General features: G+C 52.8%; 1 protein-coding gene across 7 annotated transcripts in view; it reads right to left on the bottom strand.

The window, feature by feature from the left end:
* MYH14 (myosin heavy chain 14) overlaps positions 1-15666 on the bottom strand; it is a 79676-nt gene that overhangs the window by 48082 nt on the left and 15928 nt on the right. For 5 of the 7 annotated variants that reach the window (XM_045200251.3, XM_045200255.2, XM_053914889.2 and 2 more), the window contains exons 3-10: positions 13460-13616; positions 10935-10962; positions 10706-10808; positions 10007-10030; positions 8645-8737; positions 8232-8295; positions 6002-6100; positions 4912-5052 (exon numbers count right to left, since the gene is read on the bottom strand). In XM_045200251.3, coding sequence (XP_045056186.2) covers positions 4912-5052; positions 6002-6100; positions 8232-8295; positions 8645-8737; positions 10007-10030; positions 10706-10808; positions 10935-10962; positions 13460-13616 — 709 coding nt within the window. The remainder of the gene's footprint in view (positions 1-4911; positions 5053-6001; positions 6101-8231; positions 8296-8644; positions 8738-10006; positions 10031-10705; positions 10809-10934; positions 10963-13459; positions 13617-15666) is intronic. The other 2 variants (XM_053914890.1, XM_045200254.3) reach the window with 1 other exon arrangement.

The following is a 15666-nucleotide window of genomic DNA, read 5'->3' as shown; positions in this document are numbered from 1 at the left end:
TCCTGGGCGGGGGAAGTGCGTCTGTGTGTGTGTATAACTTAAAAAATTTTTTTTTTTGCTATAAAGCACGTTATTGGGAAAACTGACACAGGGTCTGTGAAAAACTTTTTTTGTATAAAAGACATTATTGGGATAACATGGCTTTTGGATTAGGTAATAGCACCAATCGTGGCAATGTTACCTTCCTGATGAGAATACTGCGCTGTGACTGAATCAGACCATGTTCTTAGGAAACATACATGACAGATTCAGGGGGCGGTAGCTGAATAATGCTAAGACTCCCACATCCGAATTCCTGGGCCCTGTGAGGGTTACCTCGCAGAGCAAAATGGACTTTACAGGCATAATTAATTACCTTAAGGATTGTGAGATGGGAGGCTATCTCACAATTATCCCAGATTATCCAGGTGGGCTCTGAAGGCAATCCTAGAGGTTGTTACAAAAGAGAGGAGCTGCCCTGCCCGGTGTGGCTCAGTGGGTTGCGAGTTGTCCAGCAAAGCAAAAGGTCGCTGGTTTGATTCCAGGTTAGGACACATGCCTGGGTTGCAGGCTTGGTCCCCATTTGGGGGCATGTGAGAGGCAACCCATTGATGTTTCTCTCTGTCTCTTCCTCCCTTCCCCTCTCTCTAAAAATAAGTAAATTTTTTTTTTTTAAGGGTGAAGCCATGTGAGCACAGGTTAGAATGATTCTCTTTGAAGACAGGAAGGGGCCACAAGCCAAGGAATGAGTGCAGCCCCCGGAAGCTGGAAAAGGCAAGAAAATGGATTCTCCCTGGAGCCTCCAGTGGGAACCAGCCCTCCTGACACCCTGATTTTTGCCCAGTGAGACTGGTTTTGGAATTCCGACTTCCAAACTGTAAGAGAATAGATGTGTGTTGTTTTAAGCCACTGAATTTGTGGTCATTTGTGACAGCAGCCTTAGGAAACGAATACAGAGGGTAAAAGGGCACCTCGTCTACACCCCTGTTCTCTCACAGCTCAGCAATTAGACAGATAAAACAGGATAAAGCACATGTGGCAACTGGGGATTCTGGGAGAAGAGCATGTGGCAATTTCTGTAACTCTTTTTTTTTTTTAAGATTTTATCTGTTTATTTTTAGACAGAAGGGAAGGGGGGAGAAAGAGAGGGAGAGAAACATCAATGTGTGGTTGCCTCTTTTGTACCTCCTACTGGGGACCTGGCCTGCAGCCCAGGCATGTGCCCTGACTGGGAATCGAACCAGCGACCCTTTGGTTCACAGGCCTGCACTCAATCCACTGAGCCACACCAGCCAGGGCTTAAAAAGTTAAAAAAAAAAAAATCCCTGAAAACAAAAGGAGGTGTCACTGGACTGACAGCGTTGACAGGCCTTGCCCTGAAGGACACACAAGAAACTGCTAAGAGATGTGACCTCCTGGGAGCTGGGGACACTTGAATGATATTACACCTTTTATTCTTTTGGAGTTTCATACCTTTTGAAATGTGAGGCCCAGTCCAAAAAAAAAAAAAAATCACTGTCCAAAAAGGACACGGTTTCTGGAATCAGAGAGTGAGACTGCGGCGCACACCCTGTGACTGTACCACGAACTGCCCCGTACCCTTCACAGACAGCGACTTTCAAGTGCGTAAATTCTATCTGAACAAAGCTTTGGTATAGTTCGCAGGGCAAGCTGGGTGTGCAACAGATATTAATTTTTCCTCTCCGTCTCCACTGCCATCATAACTCCTTGTGGGAAATGTCTGTTCCTTACTCATCTGCGAAGTGTGTACTCTGCATACAGAATAGCTTTTTACAGTTGGCTTGGGAACCTGAGCTGGTGCCAAGCACCGAGATGAAGCTGACGCCTGAGGAGCTGGCACTTAGCTCTCGCTGGTGACTTCACCCCAGCCGATCCCAAGCAAGCCCCGGCCTGCGGAGGCCCGGGGCTGGCGACGCGCTCCTGCCTTCGGTAAGTGGCGACCCGCTTTCCTGGAGGCCAGGCTCCAACTCGGCCTCTCGGGGTGGCCTTTACCGTGCCAGTGCAGGCAGACAGACGTTGGTGGTCCTGCCCAGGCTGGCCCCCCCGACGCTCTCTGCCCTGCTGCTCTGGGCTTCCCAGGGGCGACCCAGAGGTGCCCGCCTGCCTGTCTGGTTAGGATCCAGGGCTGGCCTTGGAGTCAGTACCTCCTGACGGTCGTGGGAAGACCCGGGCAGGCGCCCCACCTCCCTGGACCTCTGTCTCCTTTTGTCAAAAGGAGAGTCGATGAAAAGGTGACCCCCTGGCTTCAGTCCTTGTGCGTGAAACACAAAATCAACTATAATGACTCGGCCCACTTATCACACAGGCAAAAGCCAAAAAGTGCCCAGAGGTCTGACGGACCTGCAGAGGGTGCAAACAGAGGCTCAGCGAACGGGAAACTAGCGCCACCTTCTGGACGGTGAGGAGGTTGATTGTCTACAATTAAAATTCACGGGGGTTGGGGGGCACACCTGGGGCAGCAGAGGGTGGGATTGGAGGTGAAACCCAATAAGCCACGAGTGGATAATTGTTGGATCTGATGCCAGATGCCCAGGGGGGTCATTACTCTCTGCTCTCTACTTTCATATGGGTTTGAAATGCCCCATAATAAAAAGATAAAAATCAAAATTATTCAGCAATAAAAAAGAATGAATCTCTGATCCATGCTACGTCATGGATGAACCATGGAACACCAGGCTGAGTGAAAGAAGCCAGGCACGAAGGACCTCGTGTCACACGATTCCATTTATAGGGAAGGCCCAGGATGGGCAAACCCATGGAGAGAGGAAGCCGATGAACGGCTGCCAGGGGCTGCCAGGTGACCGCAAAGGGTGCAAGTTCTCTCCTTGGGCCCCTGGTAATGTTCTGAAATTGATGGTGGTGACGGACGTACAACTCTGTGAATGCACTAACAGCCACTGACTTGTACACTTTAAATAGGTCCATGGTGCCCTGGCTGGTGTGGCTCAGTGGATTGAGTGTGGGCCTGTGAACCAGAGGGTCACCGGTTTGATTCCCAGTCAGGGTACAGGCCTGGGTTATGGGCCAGGTCCCCAGTAGGGGGTGCGCAAGAAGCAACCACACATTGATGTTTCTCTCCCTCTCTTTCTACCTCCTTTCCCCTCTCTCTAAAAATAAATACATAAAATGTTTTTTTAAATAAAAAACTAATCAAAAAAAAAAAATTAAGGCTGGAGCAGGCGTGCTTTAGCAGACTTGGTTCTCCCAGGACAACCTTTGGCCATATTCACATGTCATACGTTGTGCCAGAGGGTTATTTGAGGCAACGTGTGTCAGGAGGCCAGGTGGAATCTGAGGGACCAGGCGGGGAGGCCCAGACCCCCCTCCCATCTGAATGTGTTTGCCAGCTGCCCAGGGAGGACAGCGGAGATGGGCAGGCGGGGGAGTTATGCAACCGTGGTTGGGAAGTCCAGCAGGGGAGGCCTGGGATCCTGTGTTAATACGCCCAAGGAGGCCGGCCTGTTGGCAGCCGGGCAGCCGGCCGAGCAGGCTCTCGGTTTGCAGCCCCTCCCCTTGGGCCCTGGAGCCACCAACAATAGCTCCCGGGGCCTCCTACAGTGTCAAGGACCAGAGGACAGTGACACGGGCCCTGGCCCTGCTCAGCCCTGTAAATCAGGGTCTTTCTCCATGGGACCAGAGAAAGTAATCATAGTTCACCCAAAGGACAAAACTTTTGGCTGCCCCAAAAAACAGACTGAGGCCAACCTCTATGTGCCTGTTATAGGTTGAATCACGCCCCTCCTCCCAAAAAAGATATGCGGACATCCTAACCCCCAGGACCTCTGAGAATGGGACCTTATGGGTAGCGGGTCATGGCAGATGCAATCACTTTAGTTAAGATGAGGTCATACTGGTGTGCCCCTGATCCAAGATGACGGATGTCCCCATCCCAGGTGCAAACCGCACACACAGGTGTGCACGTGGGGAGAACACGGACACGAAGGCGGAGAGGAACCGGGAAGGTTGCCAGGAAACCACCAGAAGCCAGGGGAGCGGCAGGACAACGAACCAGGCCAACACCTGGATCACAGACTCCCGGCCTCCAGACTTGGGACACAATCAGTTTCTGCTGTGTGAGGGGCTCGGTTTGGGGTGGTTTGTGGTGGTGGCCCTAGTGAACGAATATAGGACCGCAACAGGACTATCATAAAAATGTGCTGTTTGGTGACAAGGTCAGAGGCAAACCGATATGACGAAGGCTGAGGGTCTGAGTGTTTCACACCAGCGCTGCCTTCTTCCCTGCACCCTGGCCGCAGCCTCCTCCCGGCCTCCAGTCCACCCTCCACGTGGGCCAGAGCTGCCCCTACCCTGCTCCCAGCACCCCTGGACAAAGCCCCAACCTGGAATTCCAGTCTCAGCCTGGAATTTGAGGTCCCACCTGCTTGCAGCTCCATCCCTCACTCTCTTCAGTCACAAACTAGAAAAACTTTCAGTTCCTCAAACCTGCCATGCCTTTCCTGCCTCAGGGCCTTTGCACAGGCTGTTCCCCCTGCCTGAAACACTCTTGCCCCATATCACCCATGCTCACTCCCTGAGCTCCCCCAGGCCTTTGCTCAAACATCGCCATCTCAGTGGGCCCCTCCTGATTCCCTATTTAAAGCTGTACCCTCCCCTCCCCCCGCATTCCTTGTTCTATTTTCCTCCCCAGCACTCATCACCTTCTCATAGACCACAGAACTCCTTATCTATCTGGGCCGTGGTTCTCGTTCAGTCAGTCTTCCCCAGACAGGGATGTTTATCGGTGTCATTTCCTGCTGTGGCCCCAGTGTCTACACACAGTTCTTGCTTAATCAACACTTGAGCAAATAAACCAAGGAATGATGGCCAGCTCTCCCCACCCCCCCACCCCTGCCATGGCCTGCCTGTGCAGAGCCAGCCCCCACCCTCGCTTGGGGTGCAAGGCTCACTCACAGGTGATCTCCTCGTGGGTGAATCCCAGGACCCGCAGGGACTCCAGGGTCTCCTGGAAGAGCTCCCGCTCCTGGCCTGGAGAGGATGCTGGCCCGTTGGTGAGGAATCGGTAGTGGGAGAAGGGCTCCAGGAGGAGGTCAGCTGCAGGGGGAATGAGTGGAGGCCAAGGTCAAGGCTGAACTGTGGAGTCAGACTCACATCCTGGCTTCCTCAGAGGTCACCCCAGACGCGTCACTTCCCCACTGGGAACCTCTGTCTCCTCCTCTGTGAAATGAGTGAGGATCCTTTCCTCACAGGTTCAGTGGAAGGGCTGGGCGTGCAGTGGGTGCTTAGCACATATTAGGTCTTTAATCTTCCCTCCTTCCATAGAGATTCTCAAGTCTTAGAATTGCCCGGCGCAGGCAGAAGCCACCAGTCGGCAGAAGCAATGGGCCTGAGGGTGTCGGAGCGAGTAGAAGCTGTGGGAGAGCAGGGACCAGTAGCAGAGGGCATGTGGGCTCAGAAGCCACCGTGAGCACGTGAGCAGGAGCCTGGATAAGGACGGCCAGGAGGAGGCCCAAGCTACGGGGCGGCAGGAGCCAGAAGGAGAGGGAGGCACAGGCCAGCGGGGCTACACTGCCTGTAGCCAGCAGGCAGGAGGAGCATGAGCAGGAGGTGGGAAGAAGCTCAGGCAGCAGCCAGAATGAGGGGAGCCGCGCGAAGCCACACAGACCGGGACCGCAGGGACCCACGAGGCAGCGGGAGCCACGGCAAAGCTGGAGTCACACCCGCTGGAGTGAGCAGAAAAGACGTGAGTGTGAACAGGAGCCACGTGGCCAGTGTGATCAAGACCCAGGAGACAGCAGCACCAGAGGGCGGCAGAATCCACCCAGGCGCACGGGCGGGGCGGCGGGGATGGGGTGGGGTGGAGTCGGTTGGCTGGACTCCCTATCGGCAAAAGTTGTGAGGCGGCAGGAACCAGGGGCAGCAGGATCCACTACCCAGCAGGAGCCTGACACGTACAAACACCTCCCATTTCCCCCACAGGGACCCAGAGAAGCCAGAGGCCCGCGTGCCGCCCCCCACTTCCCAGAGCAGCAGCGACACTGACCCTTGAGCTGCTCCCCCGCGCCGCCCAGCAGCTGGTAGAAGATGTGGAAGCTGCACTCGTCCTTGGCCTGGCGGATGGCCCTCGACTTCTCCAGCAGGTCTGGGTGGGGGTGAGTCAAGGTGCCGCAGTGGGGAGGGATGGGGCCCCACTCGGCCCCCTCAATCCGTTCTGGCCCCCTGCTATCCCATAATGCAGCCCTGGCCGGTGACCTTGCCACTGACTGGATACGTGGCCTAGAGCATGTCACTTAAGCATTTGTGCCTCAGTTTCCCCACCTGTGCAAGAGGCTAGATCATCACACTCATCAGTGAGTTGCTGCAGGTATAAATGAGTTGCAGTAAGAATATCTCCTGCCATCATTTCCCCTCCCAGCCTCAGTTTCCCTGTCTGGGTATTGAGGCTATTAGCTCCTCCTTCTTAGGAAAGTCCCACGACTTGCTCACACACTAAAACTGGTAACATATTTGAGAGTAAATAAAACACCCAATAAGGCGTCTGCCCCTCCCTGCCACAATTTTGCGTGGCAGTCGTAACGCAGAGCCTGGCCCAAGATTGGCTGCACACCGAGGTCTGTTGACTTAAGGCCGATCACTAACCTGCTGGGGAAATGGGGAGCAGGGGGAGAGGGTCCCACAAGGCAGGGTGGGGTGAGGGAAGCACATACAACCAGACAGCCTCGAGCCTCAGTTTCCTCTTGTTAAATGAGAGATGACGGCGCCTGCCTCGCGGGCTCAGAGATGGGAGGAGCGGGGATAAGGTACAGGGAGGCCCCAAGGCCGCACCAGGTGCCCCGGAGACACTCAGGACATGTGGGGTGCCGGGGTAGGGGGTCTGGCAGAGCCCAAGACCTATCAGATTGGCCTGGGGGTGGCACCTGCTCCTGAGAAGCATCTGTCCACTGGCTGGTGATAGGCCAGGAGGCAGAGACAGCTGTGCCCAGCGGGGGCAGCTGCAGGTGGGTGAGGAGTATGGACGGGAGAAAGTTAGCATCCAAAAGCAAGCAGAGAACACAAGCTGAAGCTAAAAAGAGGCTGCAGGGACCACGAGGTCGGAGGAGGTGGGAGCCGGCAGGATGGACGGGGCAGGAAGGTCCCTGAGCTCTCAGAGCCCAATGTTCGGGAGCCAGGATGCGGAGAAGCCGTGGGCCTCGGGGACTTGGGCAGCAGGAGCTGGTGACAGCTGGGGACAGACCCCAGGCCTCTCAGTGTTCCCCAGACTTTGGGAGATAGGGAGCTTATCAGTCACCTCTGCACACAGAGATATGGTTTCTTATTGATATCGGTAACATTATGATAAATAATTATTAATTGATAATATTAATATCAATAAGGACATTGTTAATTCGCTCCAATCATTAACTTCTAAGAACCAGAGCTCGTTATTGAGTGCTTCCCATGTGGTGGGTGCCGGGCTAAGAATGGGACACACACGGTCCCCTAAACCCTTCTAGGGCAGGTTCTGTGAGCCTTCCCCTTCCACAGAGGGGGAAACTGAGGTACAGAACGGTTTCATCACATGCCCAGCGTCCCAACAGCCTCAAAGCAGCGGAGCTGGCCCGGAGCCCAGGTATGCACGATTTGGTTGCTCTGCACTCCGGGAGCTCCCGTGCTTTACCTTGTAAATTCCTGCTGAGCTTGCAGGCCACCTGCGCAGAACGGGGCGGACTCAGCAACTGCAACCCTGAGACTGCCCTTGGCTGGGAGCTGGGAACCTGGGTTTCGTAAGCACCTCCCAGAGCCTACACTGTACAAGATGACCAGGTGCTGAACACCTGCTTTCCTCTGGGGAGTCTGGGATGTCGGTATGCTCCAGGCAGGAGGTGCTGACTGGCGACCAGCCCCCAGTAAAAACCCTGGGTGCCAAATTGTGGCGTGAGTATGACTATATGTTGCGGCCCGTGAGTCCTCCGAGTGAATCAACAAACCTAAGGACGGTCCCCAACCCACTACCCCTTAGCAAGGCTGTGCGGGCCTTCCAATAAAAGCAGCAGAAGCCCCTGCCCTCCTCCTTCCAGGTGCCGATGCTGTCTCTATCCCTTCCCATGGTTCTGTGATCCTTCCCATTCTACAGAGGGGGAAACTGAAGCACAGTTTCTGAGCAGCAGGAGCCGGGGTTCCCTGTGGAAACGACGCCTGTTTCCTGTAAGTGGTGAGATATTCCAAGAGCCTCCCTCCTCGGCTGCCCCTCGCTCCCCGCCCCCACCCGGCGCCCTCAGGGCCCTGAAGGATACAGGTCTCAATGTTGGCGCCCACGATGTACCCAGCAACGTCAAAGTTGATGCGGATGAATTTGCCCTGGGAGGTAAGGGTGTGGAGGGGGCTGAGTTGAGGGTCCTCTTCCTCCAGACAGTTTGAAGAGCAACCCCCACCCACACTCACCCCTCCCAGACCTCACCCCTCACCCCTTGACTTTCTCCTGTCCATCACCTGAGTCCCACCCCCGTTTCGGGAGTCTCAGCAGGGGGCTCCCTGGAGGATCCAAGGTCCAGGCCCCTTTAACTTCTCTCCTCATGACCCAGGCCCCCAGCCGCCCTGGCCCCTCTTCCCTCCTCCCCAACATCTTGCCTGCCCCCACCGCCACCACACATGCCCAGCTGCTGTTTGGCTGCCAGGCTGCCAGGCACTGCCCTCTCTCAACACTCACAAATCGGGAGGAGTTGTCATTCTTCACCGTCTTGGCATTGCCGAAGGCCTCCAGGATGGGGTTGGCCTGAAGAAGCTGCCGCTCCAGCTCACCCTGCAGGGGGGGATGGGGGGAGCGGGCACCTCAGCGAAAACATGGGCAGGAGGTTGGGGTCTGTTTACAGCTGACAGAGTGTGTGTGTATGTGTGAAGGGCCTTTGTGGATCTGGGTGTGTGCCTATACCCTGTATCCTGGTGGTGCCTCTCAGTCTTTTGTGAAGGGAACAAGGAAATATCTCTAAGCTAATTTATTGAGTGGAAACGAAGTAAAACAAACATACAAAAAAAAACCCCAAATTGCAGAACAATACCTACAATGTGATCCTATTGATAAAAAAAAAAAAATCAAAGAAAAAACACCACTAAACAAGACTCCCATTCTACAGGGGGGGTGTGTGTGTGTGTGTTTGTGTGTTTGTGTGCACTTGTAAACATTTCGAGAAAGCCCTACCAGGATACACACCAAACTGTCAACAGTGTAAGCCACTCCAAGGAAGGGGCGCTGAGAGAAAGAAAGGAATTTCACTGTATCTGATTTTTGGGCCGTTGCTGTTACAGTGAGTAAGTACTCATGCATCACTTGTGGAATTAATTAAGGAAAAATCTACACCATCTCTATAAAGTGTTTCAAACTAGCACATCATAGGCATTCAAGACATGGTAATTTTCTTCCTATGGGTAGGGATCTTACTCTAAACTTCCCCATAGCCATCTTGGTGTCAGAGCCAGGAACATAGTAGGTGCTCAATAAATAGCAGTTTTCTTTTCCTCCTTTCTAGTCAGGCTCTATAGGGCATGGATGGACTATTTCCTTAATTTCCCTGTGACCCCTCAGAGACAGCCTGAGCTGAGGGCCTGAAATAAATGGCAGCATGGGTCTCTGGGTTTTGTGAATTCATAGGGTCTATGGGCCCCAGCGACAAACATTTAGCAGATTAGCAATAAATGGTATTTTTGGTCTCTAAGATACTTCATGTTGGTAACTATATATAAACAGTAGAGCTAACATAGGTAGCAGTACAAACTAGGGTCTATATACACATAGTAGGACCACACAAAATGACAGCACAAACCCTGGGTGTGTTTATGCAGTAGGACTGCCATAAACAATAGTGAGTGGCCCAGTGCACACACAGTAGGGTTGCATTAAATGACAGTGCAGAGCCTGGTGTGCACCTAGTAGGACCACCATAAGCAGCAATGTGGCTCCCTGGCAGGTGTGACCACTGGTGCCTCGGGCTCTGTCTGTCAGAAAGACCGTGGGGTTGGGGTGATCTGGGTGGCATTAGGACAGCATGACTCGAGGTGATTCCCTGCTACTCACATAAGACATGGCGCTGGCGGAGGCCTGAGGAAGTCACAGGACACGAGACATGGATCGGGACACAGATCGGGACACGGACCGGGACACGGCACATGAAACGTGGACAGACACATAGGTGAACTGGCGGTCTCAGGTGGTGGCCAGGGCAAGGGGGAGGCGAGGGGGAGAGACGAGGTGTATGGAGTGAGGTGGCCTGGGAGGACCATGATGCCTGGGTCTGAATCCACTGTAGCCCTTGCTGGGTGTATGACTTCCAAAACTGACTCACCCCAGCTGTGTCTTCAGTTTCTCATTTTTAACACAGAAAAACAACACCCACCCCACTGGAGTGTTAAATTAATGTGAGCAAAGGGACAGCACTATATAAATGCCCACTTATAAAGCCAGCGAGGGCATTGTAGGTACCTAAACCAGGCATGATACGTAGTAGGTGCTCAGGAATGTAAGCACCTACTGTGTGCCTGGTGCTGTTCCAAAGGCCAACAAGGCTAAGAGCTGGTGCTTGCATTTCTTGTCCACCTGCCACTTCTCCCAGCACTATATCAGGCACATAGTAGGTGCACAGGCAGCATGGGAAGCCAGGAGAAGACCCACAACTGTGGTCCCCCATGAGGAATGTTATGGAGGAAGCAGAGCCTGAGATCAAGAGGGCATTGTTGGTGGCAGGGTCTAGAGCATGTCCCAAGGCAGGTCACTTACCGGTACGCCTGGCTCTTTCCTGCCCTTTGGTGATGATGCCACATGGGCAAGGTACTGGATGACCTTCTTGGTGTTTTCTGTCTTCCCAGCTCCAGACTCCCCGCTATGCAAGGGAACAAGAGAAAGTAAGAGGGTCAGCAATGATTTTAGGTAAACCCCACCCATTCCAAGGAGACTAACACCCAGCTCAGACCCCACCTCCACCAGGAAGCCCTTCAGGATTACTCACGTGCAGAGAATAGACTGATCCTCACGATCTGTAGGGGACAGAGGGAAACATGTCACCCAGGATGGTCTCTCCTGCAGGACAGTGGCTGCTTATGCTGGCCACTCCCTTTTCAAAATCATTCCCCGGGGGATAAGGGAAAGCTTGGGTTTGATGTGTGATCCCTCTGGATTCCAATACCCCACCTAGATTGGCTTCTTGCTGGCTGTGTGACCCCGGGAAAGCAACTGTCCCTCTCTGAGCCTCAGTTTCCTCACCTGAGGAAACAATAAACTCTAACTAAACAGCACGAAATTCATTCAACAGACTTCAACTTGAGTTCCTCCCTGGGCAGAGCATGAGATCCGAAGACATGAGAGCAAGATCCTGGACCCCAGAGAGGCAGCAGTCGGGGACTCTGGGTTCGAATCCCACCTGAGCCAGTGGGACCGTGAGTAATGACTGCACTGCCCTGTGCTTCAGTGTCCCCATTTGGAAGCCAGGAGATGAGATCACCTACTTCATGAGCTTGGTGAAAGGTTAAATGTGTTAACCCATGAAAAGCCCTTGGCATGGAATAGGCGCTCACCCTTACTTTATTGTACATTCACTCTTAAGATACAATAACAGGGCCCTGGCTGGTGTGGCTCAGTGGATTGAGCACCGGCCTCGAACCAAAGGGCCACTGATTTGATTTCCAGTCAGGGCACATGCCTGGGCTAAAAGCTAGGTCCCCAGTAGGGGGCGCACAAGAGGCAACCAGACATTGATGTTTCCCTCCCTCTCTTTCTCCCTCCTTTCCCCTCTCTCTAAAAATAAATAAATAAAATCTTTTTTAAAAAGGATATAATAACAGGTGAAAGTTATACAAATAAATGTATAACAGATTATATAACCAGGGAAGTGTCACCTATAATTAAGTGTAAATTTATAAAGTGAATATAAAAACATGACATCTAAATATGCTCTGTTGCAGGGGTGGCAAACTCATGTTCACCGGGGGCGCATCAGCCTCGTTGTTACCTTCAAAGAGCGGAATGTAACTTTAGGACTGTACAAATGTAACTGCTCCTTAACTAGGGGCAAGGAGCTCTACATTCGGCCCTTTGAGGGCAACGGTGAGGCTGATGTGGCCCCCGGTGAAAATGAGTTTGACACCCCTGCTCTGTTGCATAAAACAGGTCTGTCATAGATTGTCTATTGGACCAGAGAGCCTGCATCAGGATCTGCAGAAGGCCCTGGGGGGCGGGGGGGGCGGGTCTTGTGAAGACACTGACTGCTGAGCCTCCCCCAGCATTTCTGACACAGCAGGTCTGGGGCCCGAGTGTGAATTTCTGATAAGCTCCCAGGTGCTGCTGATGCGGCCGGTGAGGGGACCGCACTCTGAGAACCACTGTGTGGATATGATATGAATATGAATATGAATATACATATACGAATATATATAATATGATATGAATATATTATGATAACACGCCTTAGAAACAGCATATATTAAATGCTATAAATTTAATATGTACAATATAAATATACTGCTGCATACTATTACATGTCATATGATAGAAAGGTATAACCTGGAGATGTGTTTATTGATTTTAGTGAGAGAGAGAGAGAAACACCGATGTGAGAGGGAAACACCAGTGGGTTGCCTCCTATACGTGCCCTGACCAGCAATCGCACTCAAAACCTAGGTATGCGTCCTGACCAGGGATCGAACCCTCAACCTTTTGGTGTACAGGACAGTGCTCAAACCAAACGAGCCACCCAGCCAGGGCTATTTCATATGTATTTCAATAGATACAAAATATTTATTTAAATAGATGACATATAATAAATAAGTAACGAGCGCATCCTGCACGTTACATGTGAGTCGCTGGGACTGATTCACTCTGCCGTGCCTGAGTGGTGGCCCCTTTAACAGACAGTGCACAGCCTGCACAGCGGAGCCCAGCAACCCCATCCGCCCATCACGCAAGGGGCTGCTGTTCACCCCGAGACAGTGCAGAGCATGTCAACAACATAAGTGCTGAATGAATGAATGGACGCTCTAAGAATCACTGTCTCAGGAGAAATTGGCAGGATCTGGCACCAACTGGCTCCCAAATGGTACTTGTAGAGAGAAGGAGTGAATGTAGAGGCAGATAGAAAAGGGGCCAGCCCTGGCTGGTGTGGCTCAGTGGACTGAGCTCCAGCCTGTGAACCAAAGCGTCGCCAATTCAATTCCCAGTTAGTGCACATGCCTGGGTTTCAGGCCAGGTCCCCAGGAGGAGGCGCGAGAGAGGCAACCACAAACTGATGTTTCTCTCTTTCTCCCTCCCTTTCCCTCTGTCTAAAAATAAATAAATTTAAAATAATCAAAAAAAAAAAAGAAAGTAAGAAAGAAAAGGGGCCTGACTGGGACCCAGAGCCCCGCCCACTCAGCCCTGCACTGTTTCCAGTGCCGCAGAGAAGCCTCACAGAGCCTGAAACCCTGGACCTGTCACCTGATCCTGATCCCCAGCCCAACCCCCACCAAAGGGCCACCTCCAGCAGCCCCGCCCCACACTCACCCTGGAGCATGCTTCGGTAGGCCCCCTCCGTTACCGCGTACACGTGGGGCGGCACTTCGTGACGCTTCTTTCCCCGGTACATCTCCACAATCGACTCCGTGTAGATGGGGAGCTGCTTGTAGGGGTTGATGACCACGCAGAAAAGGCCTGAGTACGTCTGCGGGGGACAAGAAGCAGGGTCTCAGCTACCCACCTGCAGCCCAGCTGTACACAGCTGGGCAGGTGGTGCCCTGTGCAAGGACATCTGTCAAAGCGGTTGCCATTCACACCTGACAGTATCCATTCGAACATTTGTTACAGGCTAATGGTGGGAAAGAATCTTTCCAAATTGCACAAAGGTGCTGTATGGGTATGTGAGGGCCAGCCAGACTTGGGTCACAGCCTGTCACCCCATGAAAGGCCGTGGGAAAGGATCGTGGGCAAGCCCATCTACTACAGCATTCTTTTTCTTTTAAGGTTTTATTTATTCATTTTTAGAGAGAGGGGAAAGGAGGGAGAAAGAGAAGGAGAGAAACATCAATGTGTGGTTGCCTCTTGCATGCCCCCTACTGCGGACCTGGCCTGCAACCCAGGCACGTGCCCTGACTGGGTATCGAACAGGTGACCGTTAGGTTCACAGGTCAGCACTCAATCCACTAAGCCACACCAGCCAAGGTGGCTGGAACAGTTCTTAAACTGTCCCACGGTCCTGAACCCAGGCCCAGCGGGTGTGTGGACAACTTCAGGAAGTCCATGACCTTGGATGCAAAAAAAAAAGAGTCTTAATTGCCATGTGCCCAGGACCCAAAAGTCAGCATTTCCTCCAATAAGAGTGGACCACAAGTTTGAGAACCAGTGGTCTAACAGACGATCTGCACTACACCTGTTTTATGCAACGACACTTTGAGATGTCGTGTTTTCATATTCACATGATAAGTTTTTATCTCGCCATAGGTAACACTTAGCTGGTTACATAATCTAGTTCGTCTAAGCGGTCCCTGTGAGTCTGTTATTAATAGAAACCACAGAATATTCTAGTCGTGTTTCAGTTGCTGCTGATACTGTGAGCACCCTTCCCGGGATATTCCGTGTGTGTTCAAGCACGTACATAAAAATATTCCTCTTCCACCCCATTCACTGCCAACGGTTCTCGCCTGGTTTCCTGTCACTTGATAATGTTTTGGAGATTGTTCCCTACCCACACACTGAGAGTGTTATAGGAATCCACTGTACAAACATGTCTTTGGGCCATTTCCAGTCCTTGCCCTCATAAAGAATGCTGCAGTATGCCTGGCTGCTTGTGGCTCCATGGATTGAGTGCCAGCCTGTGAACCGAGGGGTCACCAGTTCGATTCCCGGTCAGGGCACAAGCCTGGGTTTCGGGCCAGGTCCCCAGTAGGGGGCGTGGGAGAGGCAACCACATATTGATATTTCTCTTCCTCTCTTTCTCCTTCCCTTCCCCTCTCTCTAAAACTAAATAATAAATAAAATCTTTAAAAAAAACCAAAACTGCTCCAGCCGACCGGGAGCAGGGGTTAGACAACAGGCACTCAGGACAGATAGAAGTAGTTAGACAACTAGAGAGCTAGCTGGTTACCTAGCTAAACCAACCCAGAGAGCAAACTAGTTAAGCTAGCTGCAATTAATTAGCTCAACTACCAGAATTAGCTGCTTAGTGGCTTCACTAGTTAACTGTTAAACCAGTTAGCTACTTTGCCAGCTACTCAGCTAATTAGCCGGCCAGCCGGGTACTTAGTTGTTGAGTATCAGGACCGCTTTCAAATCCCCGACATCCTGTGCTTCCCAAGCAGGGCAGGGTGTGGCCACCGCAGGCTGCCGGGCTCCCAGGTGCCAACCTTTTAACGGTGGGAGGGTGGGTGGCCAGCCGGGAGCAGAGCAACCGGTTTGCTGGATGCTCCGGGGAGCCCCGCCCCCCGCCTCAGAGGGCGGGGCTGCCGGACCACATTCCCTGGGAGGGTATCTCAAGGCTGCTGGCGCCCCGGCCGCACTCCTGGCTGGCGGAGGAACCCACGCCCCCTGCCATCCTCCCACGTTAGCCCCATCCTGCCAGCCACACCTTGTCTCCTGGACGACACCCCCACAGGAACCTGAGCTGGCTGCCAAGGCCAGGGGGCAAAGGGTAGAGGCCGGTGCACCCAGAGAGGGTTGGAGCCACTCGAGTGTCCCGAGCGCCGCTGGGGAGACCTGTTGGAAGGGTCTGCAGGGGC

This window comes from Desmodus rotundus, chromosome 12, assembly GCF_022682495.2.
Source record: "Desmodus rotundus isolate HL8 chromosome 12, HLdesRot8A.1, whole genome shotgun sequence".
Classification (NCBI taxonomy): Eukaryota; Metazoa; Chordata; class Mammalia; order Chiroptera; family Phyllostomidae; genus Desmodus; species Desmodus rotundus.
This window is presented reverse-complemented; position numbering and strand designations above follow the sequence as displayed.